Consider the following 26,805-nt stretch of genomic DNA (forward strand, 5'->3'; position numbering starts at 1 on the left):
TGCACACGGAGGAGGTCAGAGGACTCTGGTAACTAAGCTGGTGAGTGACTTTACCAGTGTGGCACTGGGCCACACTGAGTCTCTGTGCTGCAGTTTAAAAAATTCTCCTCAAACTGGAAAAGGTGTTGTGGAGATGGCTCAGTTCGTAAAACATGTCTTGAAAGCTTGAGGAACCAGGTCCAAGCCTCAGAACCTACATAAAAAGCCACCGGTGGTGTTTTAATCCCATGGATCTTTGGGGCCTGCTGACCAGCCAACCTTGTCTATGTGGCAGAAACCCCATCCCCCACCCCAAGGGGCCCTGGTTCCCTCCTGAGAACCACTGCCTGAGGTTGTTTTCCAACTTACACACGGTTGTGAATGGGGTGAGGGCTGGCTTAAGAGCACTGGTTGCCTTTCCAAAGGATCTAGGCTCAGTTCTCTTGCTCATATGACAGTTGACAACAGTGGAGACACCGGGCCTAGTTATCCAATGCATCCATGGGCACCAGGCACACACACATAAGTGCAAACAAAACATCTCAACACGCAATTTAAAAAAAATTAATTTCAGATCTTGTGAAATGGCACAAATGTTAGGAGCATGTATTGTTCTCTCAGAGGATCCTAGCTCAATCTCAGCAGCCATGACTCGAAATTGCCTATAACTCCTTGCTTCAGATCTGGTGCCTCTGGCCTCCTCAGGCAACTATACTCACGTTCACACACATGGATACTTAAAAATAAACCTGCCAGACGGTGGTGGCGCACGCCTTTAATCCCAGCACTTGGGAGGCAGAGGCAGGCTAATCTCTGAGATGAAGGCCAGCCTGGTCTACAGAGTGAGTTCCAGGACAGTCAGGGCTACACAGAGAAACCCTGTCTTGAGAAACCAAAAAGAAAAATAAAAAAATAAATAAACCTAAAAAATCCATAGGCTGAGTGTGGTGGCACACGTCATTAATCCCAGCACTTATGTGAAAGAGGCATAGTGATCTCTGAATTTGAGGTTAGCCTGGTCTACATAGCAAGCTTCAGCCAGCCAGAGTTACATACAAGACTGTCTCAAAAAAATTGTCTAGCCAAGAAGTGGTGGTAATCCCAGCACTCGGGGGTTGGGGGTAGGGGTAGATCTCTGAGTTCAAGGTCAGCCTGGTCTATAGAGCAAGTTTCAGGACAGCCAGGGCTACACAGAAGAGCCCTGTCTTGAAAAAGAAAAAAAAGAAAAACAAAATCTTGCCTCAAACAAGGCAGAAGTTGAATATTGTTTGTCACCTCAAGGTTTGTCCTCTAGCCTACATATGCTTACACATACACATACACACACACACACACACACAAAATATATATATATATATTTTTTTTTTTTTTTTTTTTAATTTTTAAAAAAATAAAGTCTGACCCTGGATGAGCACATGACTAAAATCCTAGTACTTTGGAAGCTGAGGCAGGAGGATTGCTGCAAATCTGAGGCCAGCCTGATCTATACATGGTACAAAGTCTTGTTTCAAAAAAAACAATCAAGCCGGGCGTGGTGGCGCATGCCTTTAATCCCAGCACTCGGGAGGCAGAAGCAGGCGGATTTCTGAGTTCGAGGCCATCCTGGTCTACAGAGTGAGTTCGAGGACAGCCAGGGCTACACAGAGAAACCCTGTCTCAAAAAATCATTAAAAAAAAAATCATAAATTCTCCCCAAACTATAACACTTAGAACCCCATACATCTTGGCTGAAGGATGCATGTCTGTGTAGGTGAGTGGTGAGAATATCTGGTGTGTCTCTGTGTATTATCACTGCTGTTATTAATGAGTGGAAACAGCTTTATAAGTATAAGGTAGGGAAGTTGGCGAAATAGTGCCTATCAAATGCAGAAATCAAACACTGCAGTACCATGATGAAACCTTGTCATTTAATTAGATTCGCCACAAAAAGCATTAATCTTGGCTACCTACCCACCGCCCTCCTCCACATAGCCATCTGCCTTCGTCTGCACAGCACAAGAACCCGGACGCGCCTCCCTAGACTCATGGGAAGGACTGACAGCAAATGGGCCCAGCCTCCTCCACACAGTGAAACAAGACGAATAAAAATATTTTACCGAGACTTGTGCAGAGCTATTATCTTAGGTGGAGTAAGGGCAGGGGCAGAGCAGGGTGTGGTGAGGTCTAGGGATCTCGTAGAGATCAGAATCTACCCGAGGAGCACAAAGCCCGTGGCTCACCCAGAAGGGGGCTGCGGCAGGCGCGGGCCTGGACTGGCTGGGCTGACGTTCTCTCCAGTGTAACAGGACGGTCAGGGAGGCTGACAGTCCTCCTCCTTTCCCCTTCTCTAGCTCTAGACAGTGGGCGTGGAGCTCCTGAGAGAAGACTCAGTTCTCCCAGGATTCCATCTGATTCCCAGAGCTTCCAGCAGGCAGGCAGTGAGGGGGCCACCTCCCCAGGCACCGCCTGTTCTTCCCCATGCTCAGGGCTTCTTCTCTCCACCCGTGAGCACCAGAGCCTGTAAGATGTCAGACAGCGAAACGATGCCCTTGACCACGTCGTGTTCATCCACCACCACCAGACGGTGAACCTGGCCCAGAGGAACAGCAAGTAACGTCAGTGCCAGCTCCAGTTCGGGTAACTGCCTCGACCTGACCCTCTCAGGGCCACTCCCCGCTGGCTGCTTGAGGGTGGCCAGCATCCTACCTCTGCCTCCACCAGCCTATTGATGATGGTTTCCAGAGTCTCATGCAGGTAGCATTTGAGAACACCCTCAAAGTAGTGGGACCGATGCTGCAGGGCTTTTGTCACAGACACATCTAGGTTGTTGTAGGTCTTTTCGGCTGCCAAATTCTGGAAAGGTGGGGGTTTGGGGGGCGGGACTTGAAAGGGGGTCAGGTCCCAAACCTTGGACCAACCCAGCCTCACTAGAGGGAGTGAGTGAGGGCGCTCCTTAGCTCTGCTCACAAGCCCACAGTTCTGTCAGCCACTTGTTCAGGTAAGATTCAAAGCCAAGAAGCACCCAAGGCAGAGAAGACCCCCTTCTGCACATCCCCCCTCTCCACATCCAACACCCCTCCCCTCCCTCCCTCCCAGCCCCGCCCCCGCCACTCACGATCACATCAAACTTGGAGTAGATGTCCACCACACGCCCTAGGGAGACAGAGGCAGCAGCTCAGTAAAATAACACAGTGTGGTAGCCAAAGCTCTCAGGCCCCATGGGATTCCCTTCCAGGTTGGGCTGCTGGGACAGCGACGCGACCCAAGCAGCCTCCCTCTTCTTGCCCAGTCGCTCACCTTTCTCATCCACTACAGGTAAGGCGGAGACTCGGTGCTGTACAAAGATGCCCAGAGCCACGTAGACAGGCGTGGTAGTACGGACCATGGCAATATTGGCATAGGTGCCAATCTGCAGCTCTTGGAGAGACTTAGACATGAATTCCGGCTTGGGGAACTCGGTGATCTGAGGAAGGGGGCATTGGCTTGCAGGTGCTTTCCGGATAGAGCAGGAGGTGCTACGCTCAATCATCAACACCAACACCGCTCCTCTGTCCCCAAACCGCTCTGTGTGTGTCTGCAGTTCAGCACGTAATCGGATGATGGCCTGAGGTTACTTACAAACAACTTGAGGAACTTGAGGATCCGCTTGTGAGTAAGGATGTACAAGGTGTTGCCTGACTCTGGGTCGATAACTGGGAGCCTGTGGATCTTATTTCGAATTAATGAAGAGACAGCATCAAACAAGCTGCGAAAAAGTAGAAGATCATAGTTAGGTTCCACGGGGCTAACGCCAGGCTGTACAACCCCTTGGAATGTGTTTACAGTCAGAAAAAACCCACAGTCAGCGCTGTGTGTGGCTGGGCATGAACTGGTAACTCCTGCACTGGGGCAAACAGAAGAGTCTAAGTTCACGACAGCCTCAACTCTACAGTAAGAGCAAGGCCAGTCTCGGCTGTGTGAGACTTTTTTTTTTTTCTCAAACACACACAGCATGGCAGTGTGCATGAGGAGGGGTCCTTCTTCTCTCCTCTCTCATGCCCCTGAGGTAAACACAAACACACACAGCATGGCAGTGTGCATGAGGAGGGGTCCTTCTTCTCTCCTCTCTCATGCCCCTGAGGTAAACACAAACACACACAGCATGGCAGTGTGCATGAGGAGGGGTCCTTCTTCTCTCCTCTCTCATGCCCCTGAGGTAAACACAAACACACACAGCATGGCAGTGTGCATGAGGAGGGTCTTTCTTCTCTCCTCTCTCATGCCCCTGAGATAAACACAAAACCAGTACTTACCTGGCATTTGGAGAGATGCAGACAAGTGGCTTAAAGGAGTCCTGCAGGTACACCTCTGAAGAGAACAAAACACTGCCACGTGAGTGTCGCCCAGGACACCTCCATCCCTCATCTGCCACCCCCACCCATACCTCTCCACGTCTCTATCTTGTGCTCCTCCAGTTCGTAGATCTGCACCTAGAAGCAGAAGCAGCAGCTCTGAACCTCATGCTCCCCTCGTCATTAACTCACGGAGCTTTGCTCGCAGGGGAAAACCAGGCACAATGGACCCCAGGCAGGGCCGTGGTTTTGGCTGGGAGACTCAGGCTCCTTACCAGGGCTGACTTATAGTATCGGTGCAAAATGTTGATGAAGTCGGTGATGGTCAGCATGCCTAGACAAGAGCCAAGAAGAGGGCCTCAGCTCAGCCTGTCCGAGGCTTTTCCCCTCGCCCGGCAACACATGCCAGTAACCGTATCCCAGAAACTCCTGCTTACCCACAAAACTCTGCTTCTTACTGTCCCACAAAGGGGCGGCACGAACACCATTGGTCACCAGGGCAAAAAAGGCTTTCTTTACCTATGGCCAAGAGAGTAACCTCCTAAGGAGATCCATAGAGGGCACAGCTTCGAGGAAGAGCAGGGTTGGTGTGTGGGGAAATATGACGAATGCTGACAGGCCTTGGACCAGCGCAGGAGGAAGGGCTCTACCCACCTGTAGCGAAGTGTCAAATACCACCAACTTGGAACTTGTGGGAATTAGGTCATAGCAGCGATGAGACTTCATGAAGGAAGTATACACACTATTGTTTGATTCCGGGGTCTCTGCACAGAGTGAAAAAGTTGGTGTGTTTCTTTTATGTAAGAAGTCACCATCAGAAGAGACAGAAACCAAAAATGGCTTTTGTTTTGTTCTTACTGCCTCTTGTCTTTTTTTTTTTCTTCCTTCCTTTTTTTTCGTTTGTTTGTTTTTGTTTTTCGAGACACCACGTCCAGCTTCCTTCCTTTCTTTCTAAGAATTACTTAGCTGGGCAGTGGTGACATATGCCTTTAATCCCAGCACTTGGGAGGTAGAATTTCTGAGTTTGAGGTCAGCCTGGTCTACAGAGTGAGTTCCAGGACAGCCAGGGCTACACAGAGAAACCCTGTCTCAAAAAACCAAAAAAAAAAAAAAAAGAGAATGATTTATTTTAACATGTGAGTACACTGTAGCTATCTTCAGACACACCAGAAGAGGGCATCAGATCCCATTACAGATGGTTGTGAGCCACCATGTGGTTGCTGGGAATTGAACTCAGGACCTCTGGAAGAGCAGTCAGTGCTCTTAACCCCAAGAGCCATTTCTCCAGCCCACCTCTTGTCTTTTTCATTAGAGTATTTCTTCCTGTTTAGCACATTTTCATTTCAAGGTGAAATTCTCAATGAAGGTGAAATTTCAAGCAAGCGTCTTTAGATCTGTTGAAGACTTGCAGGTGGAGAACTCATGGTCCAGACAAGGCTGTTTCTAGCAGTGCTAAGTGCTCAGCCAACTTGGTCAGAGCACTGAGGACCACCCTGTGAGCCAGAAATCCAAAGGGCAGAGCCTGCCTGCCTTGCCCTCCCCTCTTCTGGATTTATGCATTTTGAGTTTTTTGTTTGTTTTTGTGAATGGGTGTTTTATTCGTATGCCTGTGCACACACGTGTGCCTGGTGCTGAGGCCCGAGAATTACTGACAGCTGTGAGCTGCCATGTGGGCACTGGGAATTGACCAGTAGTCCTCTGGAAGAAAAGTCAGTATTCTTGTGCTAACCCAACTCTCTAGCCCCTTCATTTACCTGAGATAGAATCTTGCTATACGGCCCAGGCTGGTCTCAATCTTACTGCCTTCATTTTCCAAGTGCTGGGATTGCAGGCATGCAACACCACACCTGACAGTCTGTGTTTTTAACTGCTTGCTCTAAACTGGAAAGGCAACCCTCCACACATTCTAGATGCTCGATGTACTTTACTACGAACTTTAAAATAATGCATCATTTCATTCCACACACGCACACACACAAATACCTTTCCCATTTTTCAAGACAGATCTCTCTATGCAGCCCTGGTTGTCCTGGAACTCTTTATGGAGACCACACTGGGCTGGCCTCAAATTCACAGAGGCTCACTTGCCTCTCCCAAGTGCTGAGATTAAAGGTGAATCTCTGAATTCTTATTTATTTATTTAATTTATTATATGTAAGTACACTGTAGCTGTCTTCAGACGCACCAGAAGAGGGCATCAGATCTCATTACGGGTGGTTGTGAGCCACCATGTGGTTGCTGGGATTTGAACTTCGGACCTTCGGAAGAGCAGTCAGGTGCTCTTGCCCACTGAGCCATCTCACCAACCCCGAATCTCTGAATTCTTACTGGTCCAAGTAGGTATTGTTCTCATGTTTTAAATGAGAAAACACGGGGGTTGGAGAGATGGTTAATCAGTGGTTAATAGTCCTGAGTTCAATTCTCAGAAACCACATGGTGGCTCACAACCATCTGAAATGGGATCTGATGCCCTCTTCTGATGTGTATGAAGACAGCAACAGTGTGCTCACATACATAAAATAAACAAATCTTTAAAATAAATGAGAAAACATGCAGCTAAATGAACTGTTCAAAGTCTTATCACTAAGTTAGTAGGAAGAAATATTTTGAGTCCTGACTAATTCTGTACTATACTCCCAGCACCCCAGCTAATTACAAAAGAAAACAAAACAACACCCTAATATCCAGCTGGCAGTGGTGGTGCGTGTCTTTAGTCCGAGCACTACTCAGGAGGCAGAGGCAGGTGGATCTCTGAGTTTGAGGCCAACCTATTCTACAGAGAAAGTTCTGGGACAGCCAAGGCTACACAGAGAAATCCTGTCTCAACACCCCCCCCCTCAAAAAACCCCAAAATATGATTTCTAATAACATTTCTCTCGGTGCTAGGGAGCAAACCTCGGGCCTTGTAATGCTAGGCACACACTGAACTGTATATTCCCAGTCCGTGATGTTTGGTCAGGCTAGTCCTGAACTCAATAGGAAGCCCAGACCCATTTTGGCCTCTCTAGTGATGGGATTACGGGCAAACACCACCACACATGGCTCCTGTCAGTCTCATCAAACTCATACGAAGCGACAAAAACCTTGTCCTGACCTTCCTGCCTCTATCTCCCACAGGTATGTAATAACACATCCACCCCCAGAGGGAGTACTTCCTGAGGGGCCTTAACAGTGCTTTTTTTTTTTTTTTTTTTTTTTAAATGGTTTTGAGACAGGGTTTCTCTGTATAGTCTTGGCTGTCCTGGAACTCACTTTGTAGACCAGGCTGGCCTCGAACTCAGAAATCCACCTGTCTCTGTCTCCCCAGTGCTGGGATTAAAGGAGTGCGCCACCACGCCTGGCGCTTTTTTTTTCCCCTAACATTTTTATTTATTTTTTTGTGTATGGATGTTTTACCTGCATGTATGTCTCAATATCACAAGTGTGCCTGGTGCCCTCAGAGGCCAGAAGAGAGTATCAGATCCCCTGGGACTGCAGCCATCTCTCCAGCTCCTTGTTTTAAGTCAGGGTCTTGCCATCTATAGATCATGCTAGTCTCAAACTCTCTTGCCTCCACCTCTGTGTGCTGGGACCACAGTGTGCCCCACACCCAGACTCCTTACTCCTGTGTCTTGGGTGACATGGTGACATGATTTGCACTGGTGTTGTCTGACTTAGTTTCCTTTCAATCGTTGTCTTCCTAAGACAAGCAGTTTCAATTCTCACGAAGACGACATCGACAAGCACCTCCCATTTGGAAGCCCCACTCCTTCCAGGAGTCAAAGCTAATGCTGGTTACCATTTTCACCCTTTTGAGTAAATATATCTGAGCTAAGTGAAAGAAGAACCTTTTCCTCGGAGCTGGAGAGATGGCTCAGTGGTTAACACCATATATTGCTCTTCCGGAAGCCCCAAGTTCGAGTCCTAGTGCCTACATGAGACGGCTCACAAGCACCAGTGACTCCATCTCCAGGGCATCAGACACCTCAGGCCTCTGTGGACACCTGCACTCTGATGTGCATGCTTGCACACACACACTCACTCACTCACAGTGGGAAATAATAAACAATAAGTTTAAGAAAGAAACAGTTTTCTGTCATCCCTGGAATTAACAGTGGTCTTATTCTTTTAAATTTACACACACATACAGACACACACACACATACAGACATGCACACAGACACACACACACAGACACACACACATACAGACACACACACATACAGACACACACACACACATACACATACAGAGACAGGCATGTGTGTGTGTGTATGTATTTCTATATATAACATTCACAACGGATTCAATCCCCAGAGTCTACCAATTACTTGAATCTCAGAAAATTCAGATTTTGGAATATTGGAAGGTGTCTCTGACCTGTCACCTGGGGCTCTCTGTCCCCACCGTGCAGGGCATGTCACACCCTTTTGTCTGGACCCTTGCTTCTGGTTTCCCTTCTGTGCCTGCTTTGCTGTTGCTCCTCTGTCTTGACAGAGATGATCACCCAGTAACTCCCTGGGAAAGGCATATGTATAAAAGGAAGTGTTTGGGACGTGCAGATACCTCTGCTGTACCCTCCTCATCTGCTGATTTATAATTTGGTTGGCTACTAAGTGCTGGTGTCTTTCAGTTCTGGGATGCTGTCACGTTGTCTTGACATCACCCTTCCCTTTGTCAGGATGTTTTTCTCTTTCTGTGACGTAGGATTTAGACACTAGGATTTCCACACTGCGCCTCGCAGGTCTGCTGGGACTCTGCTTTTCTTTTTGAGACAAGATCTCTCTGCGTAGCCTGGCTTTCCTAGAATATGCTATGAAGAACAGGCTGAGTTCAAACTCACAGAGATCCGCCTGCCCCTGCCTCCCGAGTGCTGGGGTTAAAGGTGAGCATCACACAGGAATCACTTCAATGTGTGGCTTTTTTTTTTTTTCGCTCCCTCCCGTGTGGCTTTTTAATAAACAAATTTATCATATATATATATATATATATATATATATCATATATATAGAGAGAGTACACTGTAGCTGTCTTCAGACACACCTGAAGAGGGCATCAGATCCCATTACAGATGGTTGTGAGCCACCATGTGGTTGCTGGGATTTGAACTCAGGACCTCTGGAAGAACAGCCAGTGCTCTTAACCGCTGAGCCATCTCTCCAGTTCCACCATCAGAGCTTTTGTTCCCTTTTCTGTGTTTCCTTGTGGCACAGGAGACCATTCAGATCATCTTTAAAGACTTTCTTTAGATGTCTGCTAATCCTTGGTTTAAAACAGGATTCGGGGGCTGGAGTGGTGGTTCAGTGATAAAGGGCTTACCTCAGTGTCAGAGTCTATGTCAAAGCATGGTCGAGTCCTAGCCCAGACAGAGGACCCCAGGGCAGGCTGGCCAACTAGACAGTCTTAACTATCGAGCCCTAGGACTAGGGAGACCCTGGCTCAGTCAGTACAGGGGAGGAGGGGATACAGACTGAGGGAGGCCTGTCATCAAGTTCAGGACCCCACATGCTAGCACGTACATCCCAGATGTCACTCACATGCTGGGAGAAACAGGATTCAAATTCTATTTTTGATCCTTTTATCTAGAACATATCTTCAGTTTGAACATTTGACTGCTGGCTGGATCTCTGAATGTGGAAACAAGCCTTCTGCCTGTAAGCCACTGCAGGAACAGCCAATACTTGCATTTGTACGTTTTCCCATGGAGGAGAGTCTAATGATTCTTTAATCTAAGCCTGGAAGACTGGAGTCTTTTCTGCTAGAACTCTAGAAGCTGAATTTGGGGGACAGGTGGGAGGGCTCAGCACCCAGCACAGTGCACTTCAGGCTCTGGTTTTCAGTGCAGTGTGTAAGTCCCCTCCACAGCCGCAGCCTTGGCCTGGGTGGAGGAGGGCCACAGAGGCTCAGCAGTGTGCAGTGAGACACTCAGGCTTGGGCGCTGCTTTCTCAAGCTCTCAAGCTTTAGCAGTAGACCCAGATCCGCTAAGTCACTTCACAACCTCCCACCTGCTTCACAGCTTCCAAAATTCATTTCTCTTTTCTTTTCTTTTCTTTCTTTTTCTTTCTTTTTTTTTTGAGTTTCTCGAGACAGGGCCATTTCTTATTTTTGTGTACTTTCACTTAAAAAAAAAAAAAGTCCTCTAGGGTGGTTGTGTGTGAGAGCGTGCGTGCGTGCCTGCGTGCACATATGTGCATGGGCCACAACATGAGTAGAAAGAACTGTGTGGCGCTGGCTCCCTCCATCCACCCTTACGCGGTTGGGCTGTGGATCACAGACTCAGGTTGCCAGGCTTACTCGGGAGCCATCTTTGTCTGCCGAGACATCTCAGCAGCTCAGGGTTTTAACTTTACGGTTGTGGGTGTTTTGTCTATGTCGGCCTACTGTGTACATGCAGTGCCTGCAGAGGCCAGGAGAGGGCATCGGATCCCCCGGAACTGGGGCTACACACACAGACAGTTGGGAACTGTCAGAAAGGTTCTGGGAATGCAAGCCTGGGCCTCTGGAAGAGCAGCCAGTGAGTGTTCTTGCTGGGTGAACCTTCTCTGAGCCCCTCGCTCTGTTTTTCAAAGAAGGGCTGAAGGTGGGTGGAGACACTGAATCTACCATGTTAAATGGAAGGCTTGCATGGTTTCCAAACATGAAAACACAACTCACAGATACCAAGACATGGCTGTAGATCCCAGATGAAGATATACTACACTGAGTTAGACGCTATCATGTTAAGCCAGAAGCCCACACTCATAATGAATTTGGATTTCCCAGTTTTAAAAATAATTTAAATCAGTTTCCAAATTTAAAAACTGTACAGATTTACATAAATCCAAATTCTCAGCTTCTTTAAAAAAAATGAGATCTGGAAAAAAATAGGTCTTAATTGAGCAGATATAGATAGTAGCCGTCTCCTTGTAAGGAGACTCATACGTTGTTAGGTTGTCCTGGTTACTCCACCTCAGCTAAAGGATCCACATACACAAGCTGAGTTTCTGCCGCCTGCCTTGGAGCTCCCATAGACAAACTCAGAAACATGCAGCAGTGTGGCATGGAGACCGAGTGCAGCACTCGTGGTCAAAAGTCATCTGGATAATAGAACAGGTGACAGCACTGATTTTGGGTTTTTTGTCTGTTTGTTCTTCAAGGGTGTGGTGGCTTGAATAAAAATGGCCCCCAAAGATTCCTATTCAATGCTTAGGCGTGGCATTATACTACAGTACAAGGGTTGGAGTGGACTTGGCATTGTTGGAGGGTGTGTGTCACTGGGATTGGGCTTCAAGGTTTCAAATGCTCAAGCCAGCCCCCCCCACCCCCCTCGGCCTTCAGAGTGCAGAACCCTTAGCTCCTTCTCCAGCAGTCTGTCTGCCTGTGTATCACCATGTTTCTCACCATGACAGTAACGGACAAAACCTCTGAACTGTAAGCCAACTCCAGTTAAATATTTTCCTTTATAAGAGTTGACACAGTCATGGTGACCCTTCACAGCAGTAGAAACCCTAGCTAAGACACAGGGTTTCTCTGTGTAGCCCTGGCTGTCCTAGAACTCAGAGATCTATCTGCCTCTGCCCCTCTGCCCCTCTGCCCCTCTGCGCCTCTGCCTCTGCCTCCCTAGCGTTGGGATTAAAGGCATGTGCCACCATGATTTTCTTTTTAGACCACTAAAGCAGAATAATTAAAATTTCTTGTCAAAGACTCATTCAAGTCTTAATAATACATCCTTGGAATTTCAGGTACTAGACTACATTTTTTTTTTTAATTTTGTGTTTCTGTGCATTGGAATATTTGAATCCTGTTTTCCCCACGTGTGTATGTGAGTGTACCTGTACATGCATGTGCACGTAGAAAAAGGTTCAAATGATGTTGAGTGTCTTCCTTGATGGGTCGCTCGCCTTCCACCTCAGTTACTGAGTAGGACCTCTTACTAGTTCTGGCCTGTCTGCACTAACACTCTGCTCTGGAAGTCCTCCATCTTTGCCTCCTGAGTGTTGAAGTTATCGGCCATGCCTAATCTACTCGATTGTGAGTTCTGGAAACTCAGAATCCAGCCAATCGTAAACCAAGGATCAGCAAACTTCTAAACAACGTGTAGACGGCTTAGTGGTTAAGAGAATGTCTTGTTCTTGTATAAGACTTTAGCTCAGTTCCCACCACCCACGTGGTGACTCACAACTATCTTAAAATTCCAGTTCTACAGGATCCAATACCCTCTTCTGACCTCCACAGGCACCATCACATACATGGAACACAGACATACATGCAGACAAAACACTCATATGTGTAAAACAAAAATTTTTTTAAAGTATAAAAAGTAATCTGGCAGGCTGGAGAGATGGCTCAGAGGTTGAATGCGCTGACTGCACTTCCAGAGGTCCTGAGTTCAAATCCCAGCAACCACAGGGTGGCTCACAACCATCTGTAATGGGATCTTGGCGCCCTCTTCTGGCGTGCAGGCATATATGTAAGCAGAATACTGTACATAATAAATAAGTCTTTTAAAAAAAAAAAAAAGTGATTCCTCACCCAAGAGGCAGAGGAAGGCAGATCTCTATTGGGAGAATCAGGGATTAACCAATCAATAGAAACAAATTTTTGCATATCACCAAGACACTTTCTCCTCTAAATATGCTCTAAATATGACAATGCCAACTGACTGTAATCAGATCTCTGAGTACAGAAATCAGCATCTGAACACACAGTGCACACAATTATCTCCCAACAGATCTCCGTGAGTTCGAGGCCAGCCTGGTCTACGGAGAGAGTTCCAGGGCAGCAGGGGTACACAGAGAAACCCTGTGTTCAGAAACAGAGAAAGTGGTCCAAACTGTCATCCAGAGCAGATACAGTGTAAGGAAAGGGACAGAATGGGCAGCAGGAAGCAGCTGACGTGCAGGAGCAAACCTTTATAGCAAGGGAATGGACTCACACGAGCGAGGGCACCTCAGAAGGAAAACAGGGAGAAAAAAATTTTTAAGGGAATTTGGGGGCTGGAGAGATGACTCCGAACATTAACTGCTCTTCTCGAGGACCTGGGTTCACTTCCCAGCACTTACATGGTGGTTTACAACTGCCTGGCTGTTAACTCTAGTCTCAAGGGATCCCACATCCTCTTCTGGCCTCCACAGAGACTAGGCACCAATGTGGTGTATAGATATACATGCAGACACCTAAATACAATGCTTTTTAAATTTACAAAGGGGATTCTCAGGTTGGGGTGTTGCTCAGTTGTTAGGCTACTTGCCTACTATGCACGAATCCCCGAGTTCAATTCCCAGCTACCATCCTAGGGTTACTGTCACTGATGAAACACCATGACAAAGCAACCTGGGTAGGAAACGGTTCCTACATATCCTGAACTACAGCCTGATAAGGAAAACCAAGGCAGGAACTCAAACAGGGAGGGACCCTAGATGCCATGGAGGCATGCTGCTTGCTGGCTTGCTCAGCATGCTTTCTTATATAACCCGAGACCACAAGCCCAAGGCAGGCACCACCCACAGTGGGCTGGGCCTCCCCCATCAGTCACTAATTAAGAAAATGCTCTATGGCCCACAACCCGACAACCCCACCTTATGGAGGCATTTTCTCAGCTGAGGCTCCCTCCTCTAGGGTGACTCTCTAGCTTGTGTCAAGTTGACACAAGAGCAGAGAGCGCTGCTACAAGTCAGATTTAAGCTAAGCCTGGCCTGGTCCACAGGGGACAAAAGAAAAGTAAGCTCCTAAGACACCCGGAAGGCTCAGTGTAGGAGGCCCACAGTCTAAATAGTAAGAGCCACAGAACTGAAAACTGTCACCGCAAGCAGTCTCAGGCTGATGGGGTGTGGAGACCAGGAGGAGGGTGCCGGGTGTCCACTGTCGCTGTCCCCTCTGGGGTGTAGGAGGAGTGGGACACCTAGCTTGTCATAGGGTTATGAGATCTGATTTCCAGTCCTCACAACTGCACAGGAAGAGCTTAAAACCCTGAACCATCTCTAGAAATTTCTACTCGGGTCTCTATTTTAATCTTTTTAGAAAAATGTATGTCTCTCTTTTAACATATGCAGTGTTCTGCCTGCATATATGCCTGCATGCCAAAAGAGGGTACCAAATCCTGGTACAGATGGTTGTGAGGCCACCACATGGTTTCTGGGATTTGAACTCAGGACTTCTGGAAGAGCAGTCAGTGCTCTCAACCTCTGAGCCATCTCTCCAGCCCCGAATGCATGTCTTAATACAATAAAGATGATATGTCTCAGGAAGAATGGGGGTGCTCCTGGGCAAAATCCTTTCCCAGAGAGGCAGCAAGCTGATTCCTTCACTCGTCTGTGGACTGGGGTGTGAATCTAAGGTGTCACATGTGCTAGGCAGGCAGGTGTTCCACCACTGAACTACAACCCCCAAAACCCTGCCTCTGTCCCCAGGAGAACCCCAAGAGACTGGAAAGTGCCACTGAGGACCAGGTCGGGCTCTGGCTTTCACCTCAGTTTCCTGGACTCGGCTGGTTTCGCGGTAAACATACCTTGAAAGTGTTCATTCTCTAGAGCTGGCGAGCTCTCTGCAGCAACCTAGAAGACAAGAGAAGCACAGTCACCGTGACTGAGACTCCATCTTAGCACCACCTTAGAAAAAGGCTACTTGGAAGACGTAAGTGGGAACATCATGAGCCTGAAGCCAGGCCAGCCTGGGCTACATAAGCAAAGCTCCATCTCAAAAAGATTTAATAAAAAAAAAAAAAGGAAGAACAGGAGGAAGGGAGGGAGGGAGGGAAGCTGGTATGGTGTAGGGAGAGAGAGAGAGTATTGGCTTGTGAACCAATGGTTTCCTTTAGAAAGCACTGCAGGACTCTTCAAGAAACATTAGTTCAGTTGAGGACGGTGGCACCCACCACTTAGGAGGGTGAGGGAGAGAGGATCAGGTTTGAAACAAGCCTTGGCTACACAAGTTTGAGGTTAGCCTTGGCTACATGAGACTCTGTCTCAACATTCTCTTGAAAGAAGAGCAGAAACATATTATCTCATTTAGTTGTTTGTTTGGTTTTTTAACAACCCTGAGGTAAACAATGTTATTAACAGTAGGAAACAGAGACTCAAGAGTCAGTAAGTAGCTGGTGTGGTAACACCTTTAATCCCAGCACTCTGGAGGCAGAGGCAGGCAGATTTCTGAGTTCGAGGCCAGCCTGGTCTACAAAGTGAGTTCCAGGACAGCCAGGGCTATACAGACAAACCCTGTCTCGAAAAACCAAAAAAAAAAAAAAAAAGTCAGTAAGTAACTTGTCCAGGCTCACACCCCTGCTAAAAGATGAGGTGGGTAGGGACCTGAACCCTGATACAACACACTGCTAATGGTCTTGGTTGGTTGGTAGTGTTTCAACACGTAGGCTAAGCTTAAACTTAAGTTCCTCTTGCCTTATCATACCTGGCTTCAGGATTGCAGGTGTGCATTACAATGAAAGCAAAACATCTAGTCTAAACCAGCTGTGGCAGAGCTTTCGAACTTGGTGCTCTGGAGGCAGATACAGGGGGATGGTAACAAGTGTGAGATCAGCCTGGTCTACACAGGCTAGCCAGGGCTACAACAGTAAAACTCTCAAAAATCCCAAAGCAAAACCAGAGTTAAGACTAAGATATCTGAGCTTAAGGTTGATGTCAAAAGCTTCTCACAGATCTAGTTCAATAGGACAAGAGCACTGCACACCTCTAATCCCAGTGCTAAAAAGGCAGAAAGCAGCAGAGGATTACAAATTTGAGGCCAGCCTGGGCTATGATATGGATTTGGGCAAGCCTCAAACCCACATAAATGCCCTAGATAACACAGCTTTTCCCAAATACTCACAAATATAGCTGTGGCACTAGAGTCATGGTCATACCCCTTACTACTTCGAGAGGGACATGTCTGGGGAGATCCAAGCAGTACCCAAACAAGCAAAACTTGGATGATAAGGACCATCTGCAACTGGGGGCTGGGGCTCTCTCAGCACCCTTGGGAATCAAAGGGTTGGATGCAGAGTTTCCTTTCCTGACAAAGTCTGAGATAAAGGCGATCTTACACAAACAAGCTTTCACAGAGCTCTCTCTGTGGAACATTCAGAAACCGCATTGCTATGTAGGAACCAAGCGATCATCAAAGTGTCTACTGTCATTCATACTTTGGCTTTGTCTGCTCTGGGCAGTGTGTCCTACATAAACTTAAACATTACTTCACTGTTACAGTTTGTGTAGTTAAAAGCCTGGGGTTGAACCTAAAGAGTCAGCTGGGAAACAGGGTCCAGGGGGCAAGACAGCCCTAAATCTCCTTCCAGTATACCAGGTAGGAGACTAATTCTCTCTTTTCTCTGGGCTTGATAAAACTATCAGTCGGCTCTGGCATTTTTTTTTGACAAGGTTATTGGAATGACAACAGCCTCACTGTTTAAAACTGGAGGGCGCACTTCCATGGTAAAGATGCACACAATAGCTCTCACACGCGACACAGGGCGAGCAGCTACTTCTGAAAGGGCTGGTACCTATCTCACAACACACAGGGCGCTGTGCTACAGTGTATTTTGCACATTATCTATAGAAACAGATTATAAATTCCCAGAAACCTTCAATTATCTTATATGTTGTACTTGACTCCCCTATCATTGGGCATAATTTACACTTAAAAAAAAATCTCTAATAATGGTGTAAACAGATATGAACAGAAACCTAAGACCGAGAGATGGAGATGCCCAGCCAGAGATACACATATCTCTTACACATAAGAGTCAGCCTCAGTGCTAGTTTCTTTTCTGTTGGTGTGGTAAAACACCCTGATAACAAGCAATTTGCAAACGGGCAGTGGTGGTGCACGCCTTTAATCCCAGCACTTGGGAAAGGCAGAGGCAGGTGGATTTCTGAGTTCAAGGCCAGCCTGGTCTAGAGTGGTGGTGGTGGAGGAAGCAATTTGCAATTTGGGGGAGGGTAATTCCAGGACACGGCCCATCTCTGTGTGGAGGTTACAGCAGCAGGAACTTCAGGCAGCTGAACTGAAGTCGAGTGGAGGGGAATGAATGGACGTAGTCTCTCTTGCAGGCTTTGCTTGCGGCACCGTTTCCATTCTCCACTCATTCAACGCTGGACCATCTACCTAGAGGATGCTGCTGCTCATGGCTGCCAGCTAGTTCTTCCCACAGCACTTAGCTAAGATAATACTCCAGACATGCCCACAGAAAACCCCTCATTGAGGCTTTCTTCCCAGGTGATTTCACATTGTAACAATCTGACAAAGGTAACAGTCAGACACAATTAAACAACCACCACAGAAACAATTAAAACACAACTTCACCCTTCCTGTCTGTGGGAAAGTTATGGCCACTCCCCTCTTCCTTTAATAAGACAGGGCTGGTATGCACTGTATTCCCAGTGCTCGGGAGGCACAGTTAGAAGAATTAGGAGTTCAAGACCAACCTCAGCTACAAAGTGACTTCAAAGGTTAATCTGTGCTACATTAGACCCTGACTCAAAACAATAACAAAACACCCAAAACAAACCATCTTAGGGAACCAAAAACATCATTGTATCACACACGTGCAAAGTATTACTACAGAGAAGGAGGCTAGATCCTACCTAAGACACAACTGCTTTCCAAACTCATGATCTATGTTCAAATGTTACAAAGACTATCTAAGCACATAATCTATGAAAATAGATTATAAATTCCCAGAAGTCTTCAACTATCTTATACTTTGTATTTGACTCCCCTAACAGGGAGTACATAATTTACATAATGTACATAATTTGCAGTTTAAAAAAATTCTCCAGCTCGTAATACTAAAGTATTACAAATATCTGTCCTTCGAGCCTGTTCTTAGCCTGTGACTTTTGTTTTTTGTTTTTCGAGACAGGGTTTCTCTGTGTAGCCCTGGCTGTCCTGGTACTTACTCTATAGACCAGGCTGGCCTCAAACTCAGAAATCCTCCTGCCTCTGCCTCCCCTCCCAACTGCTGGGACTAAAGGTGTGCGCCACCACGCCCTCCCGACTTGTGACTTTCGGTTTGTTTTTTTTTCCTCAGTGCAACTCTGCCATCTTTCCAGTGCCTGGGACTGTAGCTCTGCTTCCCTTAGAGGTACGTCAGGTTCTGAGGTCAGAAATGCCCCAAACCTGTCTGTTTTCCCAGCTGCTGCTCACCGTGCACCAGCTGTAAGCTTTCCTGAACTTTCAGTGAATGAGTGCATGCCCAAGGCAGTGCTGAGCCTACAGCCTTGGGCATGCAAAGTGAGGAGCCCTCCTGTAAGCTACACCTCCACCTGCCCAGAGTGCTCCGCCTTAGCCAGCATCGTTCCCTGCTCCACACCTATAGCCTCCTTGCTTTAGACTTTGATCAGGTTCTCTAGCCAAAGTAGCTCATTTGGAGAAAATACCTCCCAAGGCCTGGAAGGTGGTTCAGTGAGTAAAAGAGCTTACCCCATACGCCAGGTGACCTGTGTTTGATCCCCAAATCTACATTAGGGTAGAAAGAAAACAACTCCAGAAAATGGTCCTTTGCCTCTGCATTCCTTCCATGCACCTCCCCACTCCAACTCTCACTCACTCTTTGTCTCTGTCTATCTCTCTCTCTCTTACACTTCAAAATAAAAGAAAAACCAAACAAAACAAAACTTCCTTTCTGAAGTGGTTTCGTCTATTCACAGAAAGCTGTTAAGAATATTCTCAAGCACACCGCCTGCCTTGCTCATAAATCTCCCACTGGCCCCCTTACTATAAAAGCCCACAGCCCAAGCGAGTGATGGCTCATAGCCACACTGTGCAGACCATCTGAGCTACCTACTGAGACCCTGTCTCAGAGAGAGAGAGAGAGAGAGAGAGAGAGAGAGAGACTTCCAACTTGGTTTTAGCCACCTTTTCTTACACTATCATCAAAATCTAGTTTCAACACTACTGAGCCATGGGCTGAACTCTGCTCCTAGGCTCACTGTAATTTCTCCTTCCTTTAGTCAGGTGTCTGTATCCTAAGGACACCTTTAATCCCAGCACTTGAAGGCAGAGGCAGGCGGATTTCTGAGTTCTGAGGCCAGCCTGGTCTACAGAGTGAGTTCCAGGACAGCTGCCAGGGCTACCCAGAGAAACCCTGTCTCAGGGGAGGGGAAAAAAAAAAAGCCCTAAGGACAGTACTTACTACAGTCTACCTTAACTAACAGCCTTCCCGGTACCTCTCATCTCTGTCTCTCTGTACTCCAGTATATATAAAGCAAAGGGCTAAATTCGTAAATATAGAGAAAAGTTGCTTTAGAACTATATACTCACAGTTCACTTATAATGTAAATAATACATTTACAAGTTAGAAACGTGTTGTTTTAAATTTAATGTAATCAAACTACTTTTGCTGAGAATGCTTTCTCTGTAGAAAAACAAAATCCTTGGTTAGAGGACCACCTGCATACCATTTTACCACTTTATCCTTCCTTCTTTATAAACTAAGTTACACTATTCCTCTGCACACAAAGGGGCGGGGGGGGGGGGAGGGGGAGAGAATTTACTCCAGGCCAAGTAACTGACTCAAAGAAAACGCAATTCTAAGAAGAGCGAACCTGCAAGTATTACATGGATATATGGTGGGGGAAGACAAACCCCAAGCTGCCCTCAGAAGATACTCGGTTAAAAACTACGGAGCAGGAAGTCGATGGGAGGGCCTTCGGAGTGGCAGAGAAAGCTCCTGCGAATGAGGTCGGTCAAACAAGTAAGTAGCAGATAAACCTACCGCATCTGTAAAGAGCCGAGCCGACGGTGCTCGCCAAGAACGAGCTGTCAACACGCATGCACAGCGTCACTGATCAGGACACGACCTAAACTTGTCCAGGGGACACAGTGGCCTCCTGGATTCCTTCCTTCGCGGAAAATTCAATTCTCGGGCTTAGTAAAGGAATGGAACCTCGCAGGATGCCAACAATTGCTTAAGCAATCGCACAAACGGGGTCCTGGAGCTCCCTGCAAGCCGGGCTCGCTCACCTAATACGCGGGATCACAACCCCGCTCTCATGCAAACTTCGGAAAGGACTTGAGGCACTCATGGGCAGGGGGCTCCAAGCTCACAACCCGCTCCCTATCTCTCAGGGTACCGCGGACCCCTGGCGGGCGGGCGGGCGGGCGGGCACGGGTGTGGCCCAGACCTAGGAGAGGCGCCCACCCGAGCAGAGGAAGGGGAGTCCCGGACTCCAGCGCCAAGCCGGGCCGGCCTTCCCCGGCTCCTAGCGGGGGGTCTCCGGCTCCACAGCGCCCCCCGCCGCCCTCCTGCGCCACTCACCGACTCCATTGCTAGCGCCCGCCAGTTCCTCAGCTTGGAAAGCTCCCTGGCGCCAGACCCCGCCCCACATCCGGTGCCGCGCACCACTTCCGCCTACGTCAGACCCCAGCCGCAGGGCGGAAGGCGGGGAACCCACCCTTCCGGCGGTGGCTGAGCCTGGTTTATTGGGTAACCTTCCTCTCCCAGCTCTCCAGGACCTTAAGATCTGGCCAACGGCGAGGGTCATGGGACAGAGGCACTTGTATTTAAAATGTTCTTTTTTTATTTATCGTTTAAAAACAAACTTTGAAGAAGCAAAATCCAAAACTTGCCCTTTGCCTCTCGCAACATAAATTATGTACAGTTCAGAATGATCGCTGATACAAAACATGCCAAGGACAGGGGCGCTGGGGGTGGAGGAAGAGAGAGCGCTTTAAAAAAGGGAACCATTTCATCCGTTGTCACGAAGGACCAACCTTGCTGTACAGGATACACACAACACAAAAGAAAGTTCTTCACGGGTTCACACTTGTCAGCGATTTATTTTTTTTTAAAGGGGGAGGGTCCTGGAGGTGAAGGTAGAAGGTAAAAAGGGAGAAACTGAAAATTGAGTGCAAGTGTAAACCAACCCAAAATACAAACACAGGGGGCGGGGTTGGGGGTGGGATTCTGATGCAATTATACAGGCAGGGTACTTTAAAAAAAAAAAAAAAACCAACAACAACCAAAATTCCAACCTTGTAGCGTGGGTCTGAGTTATAGTTTATATAAAAATTAAAAACTGTATAAGGTTTCTTCACTAAATTCTACAGGACTATCGGATACCTAGCATATGCTTACAAAGTCTGCCCCTTCTCCTTTCCCAGTTCTAGGGCCCAAACCCCAACCAGAGCCTGACTCACAGGAGACCATCTCCCCCACCTAATGCCTAGACCGTTCAGCTCTGTGGCTTTGGGGACAGCAAGCCCAGGTTCCCACTGTCTAGTCTAATTACAATGGTTTCCGTGGGAGTGTGGGGGAGTTGTTATTCTCAAACATTTGCAGCTTGAAACAGTTGAGGAAGCAGCTTTAAAAAAAAAAAAAAGAAAAGAAAAGAAAAAAAAAAGGCCAGAAAAAAAAAAAAAAAAAAAAAAAAAACCCAAAAATCTCCCTACCCCCATCAATCCACAATCCCCCAAATTTAAAACAAAACAAAAACCTAAAATCACAACAGCAACCGCCCTACCCCTCCAGCAGGCCTGCCCATTTGCCACCATCCAGCCCATCTCTACAATCCAGATAATCTGATTCTTGAAAATAGTAATTACAAAATGCCCTCTGCCCACAGCCCCTAGGAGAGAACTGCATAGAAGCGTCATTTCATCCCCTCGCTCCACCAGAGAGGGGTCTGAGGCCTCACACACCCTCTACCCTACCGCTACCCGCAGGAAGAGGTTCGTCTGCAGCACAAGCTTGGGGGGGGAAAGGAAGGGAAAGGAAGATAAGGGCACCATCACCCTCTGGCTCCCCCTGGGGCCAGCTCACTTTGTGCGTTATAACATAGTCCAACTATACAACCCGGGTAAGAATCACCCAGCTTCTCTCTATACCCCCACCTTACAGCAGTCACAGCCAGGGGGTGGGGAGGGGGGGGGAGGAAAGGGCGGTAGGTTGGGTAATGGAGGGGGCCCCCCCACAAGGGGAGCTCCATGTGTCCGCCCCACACCCCCCTACCATTTATAAACTGGTTTTGTAAAAAGAAAATAGATATATTTATATAGAATATATAAAGCACAAAAATTAGTAGTTTTACATTTGCTCTCCCCGGGGGTAGGGGGAGAGGGGAGGGCTCTCACCTCCGGCCGGCTCCCCCATGCCCCACAAGACTATGTACAATCCCATGTATAAATAGATAAATACCCCCCACCCTCCCCGCGCTGACACTAAGCTCCCCACCCCCACATCACCACCCATTCCCACCAGACCAGCAGCAGTTTGGTGACTGAGGGCAAGTGAGAGCTCTGGACCACACCCGGCCTCACTGGGTATGGGCACGCCGCTCAGGGATAGCCCTCACCCTACCCCCCACACCCCGTCCAGGGGCTGGAGGGCAGATGGGCTCGGGATGAGGCTGGGAAAACAGGAGAGCGAGATCCTGGTCCTAGGTTTAGCACGCCCCTCCTGCCTCCATGTCCAGATGGAGAAGGAGGTCCTAGAGCAACTAGGGACCAGTCACCCCCAATCTTCATCACCATTTGCCTCAGCCGCCATCCCACGCCCATAATTAAAAACAAAGATGGATTTTTGTTGTTGTTATTGTTGTTGTTGTCCTTCTCCTACCCCCCTTCCACCCACTCAGACGAGGGCAGTGAGGTGGGGGAGAGAGTCAGGGCAGTAGGGGGCTCGGAGAGGGTCTCACATTTCAAAACAGCAAAAAATCCAACACTTAAATGAGGTAGGTGTGGGTGCGGGGTCTCCTTGCCCGGCTTGCCCGGCTTGCCCTCCTGGGCATCTGGCTGCCTCTTTCCCATCATGTTGCATTTGTCAGAGTGGAAAACAAGGAAACACAACCCATAGAGAGACAGAAACACAGAGGAAAAGAGGGAGACAGAGACAGATAGAGGAAGGGGATGGGGGTGAGGGTAGGGGCAGGACCCGGCAGGCAGGGCCAGGTGTGGGACCCGGCCTTTGGGATTGTCAAGCTTAGTCAAGTCTCTTTGCAGCCTTGAATTGGGCCAGCGAGGTCGGTGGAGGCAGCAGGGCTGTGAGGCCCGGCCGCACACCCCTCCCTGCTCCCTGACACTTCTGGGTAGTCCCGGCCCATATCCCCCTCAAACCTGAGATGCCCAGCGGCTGCTCCTGTCTGTCCCCTCCTGGAACTGGGGGCAGATGCCAGCCTAAGGGCCGGTGGCAGGGAAGAAGGTTGTCCCTGGTGCCCAGGGTAGGCTTGGCCTAGGGTCCTCCGCCCCAGCCTCCTGCTCCAGGGGCTCCGGTCAGCCGGGAGCCCTAGCCCTGGGTCCTGGCTCTGGCTGCTACCTCTCTTCCCCCTCGTCCCTTTCAGGGAGGAGGCGGGAATGGGGGGAATTCCCCTGCCTGGTAGCCTCAAAGCTTCTTAGTTCATCCATTTCCTACAGTTCCAGGCTCCACAGTGACAGGGGATCTTGTGCTGATCGTCCTCAAAGTCAAACTGATAGTCATAGGTCAGCTGGAAAGAGAAGGGGGACAGCGTCAAGGCAGGCCTGATGAGGCTGTAGGCGAGGGGCCCCGATTGATGGTGTGAGAGGGGCCGTGATGGTCCTGGGGCACAGGGTCAGGGCTCTCCTCTTACCTCCTCTCCTTTGGGGATTCGCCGGCTGGAGATGATAATAATTTTGTCCTCCTTGTCAAACGTCACGACCTCCGCTACACAGTTAGGGGCACAGGAGTGGTTAATGTACCTGGATGGCAGGACAGAGTCAGTGTCAGAGACAACAGGTGACACCCACATGGCCACCAGAGACACTTAAGTCCTTACGCTCACCTGGCAGGGCCTCCGGTCAACGTGGCGTCAATCACATGCTCGTTGTTTATCCGAAACATGTAAATACCGCGGTTCTAGAAAGACAGTTGAGAAGGAGGAACCTAGGTTAGCAAGCAAACCCGGCAGCAGGCTTAGCTGACATGACCGGCCCAATTTCTCCTGTCTTCTCCCTCCTGCACGGTTTTCCAACTGCCTCCTGGATTCAAACCTGTCCCCAGGCTCCTAGGCCGAGGGTGGCCCCTCCACCACAGCAGCCCCAGCCACCCCACAGTACCTGCTCCTCATAGATTTTCTCCCGCCGATTGGCCACCTCATTGCGAATGATGGTGCCGATGTACTCGATGACCATCGTGTGCTTCTCCAGGTCCTTGGCTGCATAGAGGCCGAGGCCCTGGATACGCGAACGAGCCAGATACACATTGTTCTTCCACTCGGTGCGCAGGCGCCGGTACTGAGATGACTTGGAGTGCACAAACTGCTTGCTGTACGGGGTGTTGGTCTCGCCTGTGAAGGTGCTCTGATACGCCTTAGACATGCTGGTGCTGTTCAAGGTATGGGGCCTGGGGGGGGTGATACAGTCCATGACACGACAGACCGAGCAGACCTTGCCCGCCTCCTCCCTAGGAATGTGCTATCAGCAAGTGCTACAAGTGCCTGCTGCTGTGCTGTGCAAGTGGAGTAGAGGCATCTGGGTCTCAGCTTGAACAGGCAGCAACTCCCTACTGGGACCCTTCTGGACACCCTGGGGAGCAGACAGCACCCAGGACAGGGTTAGGTACAGAGAGGGAAGAGGCACCCATTCCCCTACACTGAGCCCGCTCTCCCACCTCAGACTGTCTACACCCTCCTGTCAAACCATGCTCAATGCCACACTCTTGGAGGTCTTCCCCAAGGCCGGAATTTAAGCTGGCAATTTGTTGTTTAATCGGATTAAGTCCTACCTCTTGCATATACTGTAAGCCCTGAAAATGGGGGCCATCTGTACCACAGTGGCTCGATCTGAGTTTTAAGTGGCTGTGAGTTCACAGCCTGAAGATGACATCGTTGCCTCTCTTCAGGCCGCCCCGCTCTGCAGCATAGCATTGGGCTCTGTGCAGACAGCTCAGTGCAGGGGAAAGACTGCTGCCTGGTGGGAAGGAGCCTTTCACCACCCTAGGAAGGTCTTGCCCAGAGCAGTGGTTTTCAAACACTCCGGTGCTTTTCTCTTTATTTAGCAGATTCTTTTCTCCAACAAAATGTTGACTGTAACTCCAATCCACAGGTGAAAACAGGGCTCCTCTGGCTAAGTCCAATCTTACCAAGGTGTAGTTACACACACGGGCAAGCCTGCCCGCTGGCTTCCATGTGCTGGGGCTTTAGGAACAATGTACTTACAGTTTGAAAACCACTGTTGTAGAGCATCAAGGTCTAGGGCTAACTAGGGGTAGAGTGTTCGACATTCTATGACAGCCTTCGAGCCACCAAAGGCCTTCATGGAAAGCCTGCTACCGTGGGCTCTGCCTCCCTCTACCCGAGGACCAAGGTTAGGCTACTGTGGTACACAGAAAGACCAGAAACCCACAAGTTAAGAGGAGGGCCTAGTCCCAGCTGTGTGACCTTATCTAGTCACACAGTCTTTCTGGGACTCAGTTTTCTCAGCTATAAAATGGGATCATACCACCTGCCCTACCTACCTCATAAGGTTGTTGTGAGGATCAAATGAGATAATGGATGTGAAAACGCTTTGAAAAAAAAAGTATAAAGTGCTATACAAACGGAAGGCTGCAGTGCTTCTGTAGAATACTTCTAGTTATTTATTTCTAAACCAACTCAGATTGGAAAGGGAATGTGCCCTAGTCACTCAAGGGTGTCTGAAGTTTGGGAGGGTCACCGGCCCCTCTGGAAGCAAAACCAAAGAAGAAAGAAGTGACCAGCTCCCATATACGTTTCACCACTGTCGACCAAGAACCTCCCCAGCAGCCATTCCCAGGGTGCCCAAGAGAACTCTGTCCTGTTTCCCTGATTAGGGAAGAGGTAAGGGGTACCCCAGGAAATTTGTGTGCCTCTAATCAGGGCTAAGGGCGACTCCCCAGGTTCCTGGAAAGAACTCTGATCTGCATCTCAAACCCTCAGAAGGCAGCCAGGTCCTACCACACCTCCAGCCCATGGCCTAGCCGCACAAGCTCACCGTTTATAGTGTGTGAGGATTTTCGGTTCTGATCTGGCACAGCCGGTGGGGTTGATCATGAGCGGTAACTCCATCAGAGGGTGGCGCCCGTAGCGGAATAAATAATTCTGACAGCTCTCCACCCCAGGTAGCTGTGGACACAGGGATGGCTGCCTTACTCCTCTGGCACGGGACCAGTAAGTATTCCCACCTTGGCCCCAGCTCCTTGCCGCTTGCTTACCGATTCAGCTATGCGAAGCACTGCATGCACTGTCAGCCCAAAGAGTTCTTCGCCTTTCAGGTACTCGGGGAAGAGTCTCAGCATGTCGGCTTCTTTTCTCATGGCAGCCACAGGCTCAATGATGCGGTTCCACACAGCTAGATGTGAGACAGACAGCACCCTTTAGGGTAACATTTGCCAAGCCCCATCCTAAGCTCCACTTCCCGCCACATGGCCATCAGTTCCCGTGGCTCTTCAGGACTCACACCTCATTTCCTAGAGCAGTTTCAATGTGGAGGGGAGTGACAGAGCCTGTAATACTGAGATAAGCACAGGGCCCAGGGACCGAGCAGGAGCCACAGTTCTTACTGAACGGACAGACATACTTTCAGTTGAATAGAGTATGTTGAAGTTTGAGCAATGGCTATGGAACTTAAGCCAAACACCCAAGTCTCCCGAGACTC

General features: G+C 48.7%; 2 protein-coding genes across 16 annotated transcripts in view; both read right to left on the reverse strand.

The window, feature by feature from the left end:
* Nucleotides 1-1,864: 1,864 nt before the first annotated feature.
* Nucleotides 1,865-20,576, reverse strand: Prkag1 (protein kinase, AMP-activated, gamma 1 non-catalytic subunit). Of its 2 annotated transcripts, none has more exons than NM_016781.2 (12): nucleotides 20,498-20,576; nucleotides 14,756-14,801; nucleotides 4,944-5,053; nucleotides 4,727-4,808; nucleotides 4,565-4,623; nucleotides 4,382-4,427; nucleotides 4,251-4,305; nucleotides 3,577-3,703; nucleotides 3,256-3,421; nucleotides 3,074-3,111; nucleotides 2,665-2,811; nucleotides 1,865-2,548 (listed from the first exon to the last, which is right to left on the reverse strand). In NM_016781.2, the coding sequence occupies exons 1-12, from the start codon at nucleotides 20,504-20,506 to the stop codon at nucleotides 2,441-2,443; spliced, it is 993 nt and encodes a 330-aa protein (NP_058061.2). In that variant the 5' UTR covers nucleotides 20,507-20,576; the 3' UTR covers nucleotides 1,865-2,440. The 2 variants fall into 2 exon arrangements, with proteins under 2 accessions (NP_058061.2, XP_011243822.1); XM_011245520.1 differs by lacking the exon at nucleotides 20,498-20,576 and adding an exon at nucleotides 19,955-20,081.
* A 160-nt stretch (nucleotides 20,577-20,736) lies between these two features.
* The window catches only part of Kmt2d (lysine (K)-specific methyltransferase 2D), a 42,409-nt gene continuing 36,340 nt past the window's right edge, over nucleotides 20,737-26,805 (reverse strand). For 11 of the 14 annotated variants that reach the window (XM_017316674.2, XM_017316680.2, XM_030248623.1 and 8 more), the window contains exons 50-56: nucleotides 26,363-26,499; nucleotides 26,143-26,273; nucleotides 25,649-25,696; nucleotides 24,250-24,535; nucleotides 23,976-24,049; nucleotides 23,784-23,892; nucleotides 20,737-23,660 (exon numbers count right to left, since the gene is read on the reverse strand). In XM_017316674.2, the coding sequence (XP_017172163.1) occupies nucleotides 23,568-23,660; nucleotides 23,784-23,892; nucleotides 23,976-24,049; nucleotides 24,250-24,535; nucleotides 25,649-25,696; nucleotides 26,143-26,273; nucleotides 26,363-26,499 (878 nt within the window). In that variant the 3' untranslated portion in view covers nucleotides 20,737-23,567. The remainder of the gene's footprint in view (nucleotides 23,661-23,783; nucleotides 23,893-23,975; nucleotides 24,050-24,249; nucleotides 24,536-25,648; nucleotides 25,697-26,142; nucleotides 26,274-26,362; nucleotides 26,500-26,805) is intronic. The other 3 variants (XM_017316684.2, XM_017316682.2, NM_001033276.3) reach the window with 1 other exon arrangement.

Source organism: Mus musculus, chromosome 15, assembly GCF_000001635.26.
Source record: "Mus musculus strain C57BL/6J chromosome 15, GRCm38.p6 C57BL/6J".
NCBI classification, from domain to species: Eukaryota; Metazoa; Chordata; class Mammalia; order Rodentia; family Muridae; genus Mus; species Mus musculus.